Source organism: Perca flavescens, chromosome 11 (assembly GCF_004354835.1).
Source record: "Perca flavescens isolate YP-PL-M2 chromosome 11, PFLA_1.0, whole genome shotgun sequence".
Lineage (NCBI taxonomy): Eukaryota > Metazoa > Chordata > Actinopteri > Perciformes > Percidae > Perca > Perca flavescens.
In genome coordinates, this window is record NC_041341.1 from 27791909 (window position 1) to 27799902 (window position 7994).

At 42.3% G+C, this 7994-nt stretch overlaps 1 protein-coding gene and 1 long non-coding RNA gene across 2 annotated transcripts; both read right to left on the reverse strand.

Annotated features, from left to right (window-relative positions):
* Positions 1-1530: 1530 nt before the first annotated feature.
* Positions 1531-5378, reverse strand: LOC114564404 (FAST kinase domain-containing protein 3, mitochondrial-like). The gene is made up of 7 exons (XM_028591733.1): positions 5367-5378; positions 5047-5109; positions 3523-3608; positions 3260-3352; positions 2931-3000; positions 2227-2341; positions 1531-1921 (listed from the first exon to the last, which is right to left on the reverse strand). Exons 2-7 carry the CDS (start codon positions 5096-5098, stop codon positions 1894-1896), a joined length of 444 nt encoding a protein of 147 aa, XP_028447534.1. The 5' UTR covers positions 5099-5109; positions 5367-5378; the 3' UTR covers positions 1531-1893.
* Positions 5379-5393: 15 nt separating this feature from the next.
* On the reverse strand, positions 5394-7191 carry LOC114564405 (uncharacterized). Its single transcript, XR_003693743.1, has 4 exons — positions 7095-7191; positions 5909-6765; positions 5664-5814; positions 5394-5544 (listed from the first exon to the last, which is right to left on the reverse strand). It is a non-coding gene; the product is annotated as an uncharacterized LOC114564405 (long non-coding RNA).
* Between the last annotated feature and the right edge of the window lie 803 nt (positions 7192-7994).

Below are 7994 nucleotides of genomic sequence, written 5' to 3' on the forward strand. Positions count from 1 at the left end.
GTAGTGTAAATCAGTTTTTTTCACTGTGAAATTAATTAGAGCATTTTTTGGATACAGTACATGATATATCAAGTGTTCTCCGTGTTTACGGTTTTGATGAAGCAACCGCCAGTCTAAAGGATAATGGGGATAAAAGCAATTTATGGTATATCAAATAAAAACTTTTTAATGTTACACATTTGTACATCTCATGTATATTTCATTTCGAACATCTCAAACATCTTGGCCAGTAAATGAAGTCACATTCCAATCCCTAAAGAAAATCCGGCACCATGGGACAACAGGGCAAAGGTCAAAGCAACAACACTGTGACACTTAATATTTACACATTTTCTATTTAAATGTATCACATAAATAGTCCTGATCATGTAAAAATGTTGTTAGTATGCCAGTAGCTATTACTGTATTAAAAAATGTTGCTCCCTGAAATCAGTGGCGAAGTCAGTGTAACAACATCATAAGGTGCAAATATCACATATACACTCACCTAAAGGATTATTAGGAACACCCTACTAATACCGTGTTTGACCCCCTTTTGCCTTCAGAACTGCCTTAATTCTTTGTGGCATTGATTCAACAAGGTGCTGAAAGCATTCTTTAGAAATGTTGGCCCATATTGATAGGATAGCATCTTGCAGTTGATGGAGATTTGTGGGATGCACATCCAGGACACGAAGCTCCCGTTCCACCGCATCCCAAAGATGTTCTATTGGGTTGAGATCTGGGGACTGTGGGGGCCATTTTAGTACAGTGAACTTTTGAAATTTGAAATGAGCCTCATTTTCCTATTTTTAGTGGAGATGAGTGGTACCCGGTGGGGTCTTCTGCTGGTGTAGCCCATCCGCCTCAAGGTTGTGAGTGTTGTGGCTTCACAAATGCTTTGCTGCATACCTTGGTTGTAACAAGTGGTTATTTGAGTCAAAGTTGATCTTCTATCAGCTGGAATCAGTCGGCCCATTCTCCTCTGACCTCTAGCATCAACAAGGCATTTTCGCCCCCCCAGGACTGCCGCATACTGGATGTTTTTCCTTTTTCAGACCATTCTTTGTAAACCCATAGAAATGGTTGTGAAAATCCCAGTAACTGAGCAGATTGTGAAATACTCAGACCAGAACGTCTGGCACCAACAACCATACCACGCTCAAAGTTGCTTAGATCACCTTTCTTTCCCATTCTGACATTCAGTTTGGAGTTCAGGAGATTGTCTAGACCAGGACCACACCCCTAAATGCATTGAAGCAGCTGCCATGTGACTGGTTGATTAGATAATTGCATTAACGAGAAATCTTACAGGTGCTCCTAATAATCCTTTAGGTGAGTGTATAGTCACACAAATGGCCAGGGACGTACTAGGGACAGCTGCTAAGACGGCCAATCTTTAGCAGCTGCATTTCATTCTTCAACTTTTTTAAAAAGCTTTCTTGTAACACTATCTATTTACTCTTTTTTTTTTTTTACCTTCCATGCTCAAAACAAGGCAGATTGTTTCATAAAATGAAAAAAAAAAAAAAAGAGAACATGGGAAAAAACTAAAATCTTATTTTCATTTATTTTACAGTAACTTCAGTTAAATTATGCCTATGTTACTTGACACTTATATGCCTGCTGAAGGTTTATTCTGCCTTATTTCCGGACATAGGTATCCTCCCATTAGGATATGTATGTGCTGAATCTGAATATTACAGACAAAAAGTATTTACATTTTCTGCCACGCCTTGTATCTGAATGTCCATGCAGCTCGTCGGAAGATTGCTTGATTTGTACAGCAACATAACCGGATCAACCAATTAAAGTCACAGAAGAATATTTGGTTGGGCGACTAAGATCAGTGATTGAACTTGAAGATGGTGGGAAAGATCTTGTGAAGATATTGGACCTGTTGCTCCTCAGTTATCAGCTTCTCCAATTCAAAGTAAGGGATCTGGAAGAGAAAAGCAGCAGAGATCTCATTTTGCATTTTATTGACTGCCATCCTTCCCTTCCAAATCATGCCTTGATGAGTAAAATTTTATTTATAAAGTACCTTTTGTGCTTTATAGTAAAAATATATAAAGCATAAACATTAGAACACAACATCAACACAACAAGATTTTGATGTTTCTTATAGTGGAGCCTACTTCAACAAAGTTGGATACCAAGTAAACTTCAGTTTGCCAAGACACATCTTTAAATTAGCCAAGCTGTGGTGCCTACAGTAAATGCAATGACCTAGTTTCTCAAGCATACCTGCACCACCTCATAGCCCATGCTGCGAAGGTGTCTCCTTTTAGTGGCTTCCTTCCCCAGCAGGTGCTGTGTGTTGCTACAGAAACGGTTCTGACCATCCAAACACAGTGCCATCCTACACACCAACAAGACATGAAGGCAAAGTTGAAACTATCAGTTAAAGGTCCCATGGCATGAAAATTTCACTTTCAAATTTCAAAGTTTTCACTTTCAATTTTGTAGCATTAATATGCGTTCCCCCAGCCTGCCTATGGTCCCCCAGTGGCTAGAAATGGTGATATGTGTAAACCGAGCCCTGGGTATCCTGCTCTGCCTTTGAGAAAATGAAAGCTCAGATGGGCCGATCTGAAATGTCCTCCTTATGAGGTCATAAGGAGCAAGGTTACCTCCCCTTTTTCTGCTTTGCCCACCCAGAAAATTTGGCCCATCCATGAGAGCGAGACACAGACTCTAGTGTCTGTAATTCTGTACCAAGGCTGAATTTCGGGAAAGAGACTTCAGATACAGTATTAGGGGACCACTAAGGTCTATATATAAAAGCTTCCAAAGAGCACCATGTCATGGGACCTTTAAGAAAAGGCGCAAATGTCATGCAGCTTACTTGCAACTCTAAACAGAACAGGGTTTGTTCACTGTCATTTGGTTCAAAATGTAGAGGATTGGGGTTTCAACCTGACAACAGCACTGCAGAACATGGTTCTCACCTTCTGTAAGTGTGATCCCTCTGAGACAGAGGCAGAACATATCCCTTCTCATCCAGGCAGATTTCCACATCTGGATAGAAAAATGAAACAAAACACCACGGTATCCCTGAGTACTGCAGTTTAGGTTAGCCACTGACACGTTTGATTATTTTTTTTTATTAAAAATGGATAAACTGCAACTGGTTCAGTAATCACATACAATTTATATTTCCCTATTTCGATTATATAGTGTATATCCCCAGAGTTATTGCTTACCTATTGTGTATCCACAGTGAAAGATTCTGGTGGAGTAAAACTTCCCCCAGCAGCTTTGTGAGTGGCCCTTTGACCTGTTTGTAGAGGAGACTCTCCATAGGTGTCTCAAAGGCCTGGTTCGCAGAGGAAAACTTCTTCACATGGAGGAAGAAGGGCAGTCTGGGACCCTGATGAGGAGGACATTAAGGACAATCCATTGCTGCTATCTATTATCCGACTCAATTCTTCATTTTTTCGTCTGGCACTCAGATCACTATTATTGTACCAGTAAAAAAGTCCCACATGCACTATTTCAACTTTATAACCCACCAAACGTATTACGCTGTGGGATGCTCACCCAGTAGTAAGTGCACTCTAATGAGGTGGAGAGATGGAGCTGAGTCAGTTGTCCCAGTGCATTCTTGTCCAATGGCTCCCCCTGTGCTGTAGGACAGACAAGGACACGCGTACACCACCCACATTACACGCATATTACATACACTGACATGTTGTATAGGCTGTGCTGTGGATGAAATACTTAACTTTAACTTTTATTTATTTATATAGCACCTTTCATGCAAGCATGCAGCCCAAAGTGCTTCACAGAAAAAAATGACAAAATACACTAAATCAAAACACAGATCTATGAGGAAAAAACGCAAGACTAAAACTTACAAAAATAAGAACATACAATGTTAAAACCAACAGAATAAAATGAACACCAGGGTTAAAAAAAGGATTTAATTAACAATTATTAACACACATAAAATTATTTAAATATACAGAGGGAGGGTGCCATTCTAATATCCAAAGGCAATGATTTCCACAGTTAGGTTATTGAAAATCACTGGTGAAACTACTAAATTGTTTAAGCACAGCGCTTAAAGGTCCCATGACATGGTGCTCTTTGGATGCTTTTATATAGGCCTTAGTGGTCCCCTACTGTTTGGATGCTTTTATATAGACCTTAGTGGTCCCCTAATACTGTATCTGAAGTCTCTTTTATATAGACCTTAGTGGTCCCCTAATACTGTATCCTCTTTTATATAGGCCTTATAATACTGTATCTGAAGTCTCTTTTATATAGACCTTAGTGGTCCCCTAATACTGTATCTGAAGTCTCTTTTATATAGGCCTTAGTGGTCCCCTAATACTGTATCTGAAGTCTCTTTTATATAGGCCTTAGTGGTCCCCTAATACTGTATCTGAAGTCTCTTTCCCGAAATTCAGCCTTGGTGCAGAATTACAGCCACTAGAGCCAGTCCCACAATGAGCTTTCCTTAGGATGTGCCATTTCTGTGTCTGTAGATATTGAGGAGGAGAGAGGGGGGGCAAAGTGGAGGGTGGGGGTGTGGCCTTGACCAACTGCCACTTTGCTGGTTTGAAAGCCATGATGTCTCTCTCTCATGGAAATTGTCTGTGTAATACTGTATCTGAAATCTCTTTCCCGAAATTCAGCCTTGGTACAGAAGTACAGACACTAGAGCCTGTGTCTCGCTCTCATGGATGGGCCAAATTTTCTGGGTGGGCAAAGCAGAGAAAGGAGAGGTAACCTTGCTCCTTATGACCTCATAAGGAGAAGATTCCAGATCGGCCCATCTGAGCTTTTATTTTCTCAAAGGCAGAGCAGGATACCCAGGGTTCGGTTTACACCTATCACCATTTCTAGCCACTGGGGGACCATAGGCAGGCTGGGGGAACGCATATTAATGTTAAAAAACCTCATAAAGTGAAATTTCCATGCCATGGGACCTTTAATGTCTACCTGTTGAGTGACAGCAGCAGGTGAAAAGAGTGAACAATAACATAATATACATTATACAATCCAGTACAACTGTTATTAAGTCTACTTATATATTTTAACAGGCAGCATTTTACATACCTTGCAGCCTCTGTAGGAAGTACGGGCGGAAGACTTTGGACATGTAGTTCATTGGGAAGCGTTCTATGTGGATACAGGCGAGCAACACCTCTATTAGGGAGCGAGGCTGGAACTGAGAAAACCTCAGTGACAGAATGCTCTCCAGCTTTTTAAACATCTCAGTGGAGCACTGCGGAGTAAAGGAGACAGTCATTAAAACAGCCTATTTGCATACAAACACACGCTTCCAATAATAATATATATGCCTTGCACATGGCTCATTCCATTTCATAATTCTTTTTAATGAGATACAGTATTGCAACATTATAAACAGCCCCCACCTGTGGCAGATAGTTGAGCCAACAATCTGTTTGGCTATCTGAAGGGTGGTGTGCCTTTCAGCATGGCATACGAAGTTCTCAGCCACAGCCTCAAAGATTGGCTCAGAGCGGCACCTCATTTGCAGACAGTAGTCCATGACGGTGCTGATCACCTCGGGATCACACTTTCCCTGCCTCCCTGACACACGGGAAAAGGACTTAAGCATTAACTTCAAATAGCACATGGCACGAGGAATACGTGTATTTCGACAAAAGGCCACATTTCCCCTAAGCCCAGTTGAGGACAATAACCCACACCTGATAAGTGTTTCTCCATAGCAGCCAGGGGCTGCTCATCATGCTGTCCCAGGATCATCAGTGCAGAGAGCACCTTAATAACTTCATCATCACTAAAAGCTTTGAAGACCCGAGATGCTCTGTGACTCAGCCTCAGCACCAGGGAAATGGCCTGTGAAACAAATATGTTCAAAAACATCCAAGTGGAATGTCATTCTGCACCGAAAATCAAAGAGGAGTTGAGGAAGTGTATGCTCTAACTTTACCAGGAACTGCAGTATATCGCTGACTTGACTGGCTTTTAGCCGCTGGACCAGCCTCTGCGTGTATCCGTGCAAAGTTTGCAACAAGTTTCGGCTGCTGGCTGGCAGGATCGTGACACAAAGCCAGCAGGGGAGTAGACTCTGGCAGCCTCGCTGGGAGAGACACCATCCTCTTCTACAGCATCCCCTACAGAGTCCAGGACCTCTGTCGCCATGGCTGACTGGCGGCCTTCCAGGGTGTATACTCACCCCGCCCAGGCCCACAGCTGTGCCACCCCAATGTCCCTGTTGCAGAGGAGCTCCAGACACTCATTTATCAGCCTGAGGACTAGAGGGCTGTGGGCCTCCAGGCCAAACTCAACACATGCTCTGAGTAAAGTGGCCAGGTCCTCTGCCCTGCCATTGCTGGAGAAGCCTGCCAGCCTGGAGCAGAGCTCAGAGATCACCTCCCCTTCAGTCAGAGACCGGATGTTGACTAGTGCAGCCCTGTTGCTCTTTGGTTTGGTGTATGGTGAGAGGTGAGGAGCTTATCTTACAGCTGTTTTAGTTTGCATGCGTCTGCCAAACCGGCACACGGCCAGGTCATCCTCTGTATTCCCTGTTATGGTGACCGGGGTGGGGAGAGGGGCAGCACTCACCGGATGAGCCACTGATGCGTTTACGTGCATATTATGAAAAGTAAAGTTGCGCAACTACATTTTTGCTGGCGAAATCCACATTAGAGCATCCGCCCGCTGGACTGCAAAGATTTGGACCCCGATTTAGAGGAGAAGAAGCAGAGGTGTGCTGACACACCGCTCTGACAGACGATGAGAAACAGGCGATTGATTGTTGTCTCAGTGATGTTAACAGCCCCCTTTCTGTCTCAGAACACCGCAAAGACAAGAACAGTCACTGTCAGTGCATCTCCATGCTTTCACAAACAGTGCTTCACTTTGTAAAGTCAACAGATTGCAAGAAAATCAGCTATACACAAGATGTCATGAACGGTAATAATTAATAAAGATTAGCTAGTCCAACATGAGTTTAACATACTACGGTGGCCTGCAGTATCTTATCTTTACACAAGATAACTGTCAACTTCAATGAATGCAATTTACATGGTTTTAGGCTACACTTAGAATGAAACTTAAATAAAATATCTGCGCTGAACAATTTAACCCTGTCTTTCAGATTATAGACGATTTACCTTCCGTGAGACAGGAGGACCATTGAGGTGCCACACCATATTATAATACTCGCCTTCAGCGTTTGGTAATGGGTTGTGTAAGATTACATGTGTTTACATGTGCTGCCACTCTGTGGTCAAACCGTATGCTGCAGGCCGGCTGCATATACTCACCTGCATCATGGTTGATCACACACACACACACACACACACACACACACACACACACACACACACACACCAGCACCATACCAAAAGATACCTGTGGGTTTCATAGTCTAAAATAAGCCACCAGTGTGCAGTTCTATATGTCAATATATTGTCAATGCATGGATTTGATTCTGTCAATATTTTATTTTTCCCACAAAAGGCATGACATCCAGCAGAGATTGTTCCTTACGAATTGAGAGCTAATGAGACAAGTGCCCTGAAGGAGGATAAAAACCTGCCATAAGGATTTTTTTTTAACAATACGGCAACACAAAAGTTCTTCTTACGTAACAATTGCTACAATTTGATCAATAAAGAATTTTAAAAGAATTACCTTGATGACGAACACCGAGAAAGCCATTAGTTACAACTTACAAACCCTTTATAATCGGTGGCTCAACAGAAAATGGCTCCATGATATTTTATCCCCAAAAGCTACACTTCAAGTCCTTCAAACCCCACCAGAAGCCACAACAAAATAGCTGAGCCAGGGCATGTGTGATTATGATTATTTATTTGTGAACGAATTAGTAACCTGCAAACCTACAGTATCATTAGGCAATCACATGTATTACATTTCTCTCCGACCTTTCAGCTCTTTGTATACAGATGTGTTGCTACTGAACGCTGTTTCAGCAAAGCTACTTTTTTGCATGACTGACTAACTTTATCTTCTCCCTCCTGCTGGCGTTGTCTAGCAACAGCTTTTAA

What these genes read in the sequence shown, in the direction of transcription:
- LOC114564404 (XM_028591733.1), bottom strand. Translation starts at nt 5,098, where the DNA reads ATGAACTACATGTCCAAAGTCTTCCGCCCGTACTTCCTACAGAGGCTG. An exon ending in AGGGATCACACTTACAGAAG is followed by an intron (nt 2,342 to 2,930) that starts GTGAGAACCATG and finishes GTTGGTGTGTAG; the next exon opens with GATGGCACTGTGTTTGGATG. An exon ending in TGGGCTATGAGGTGGTGCAG is followed by an intron (nt 1,922 to 2,226) that starts GTATGCTTGAGA and finishes TTTCTCTTCCAG; the next exon opens with ATCCCTTACTTTGAATTGGA.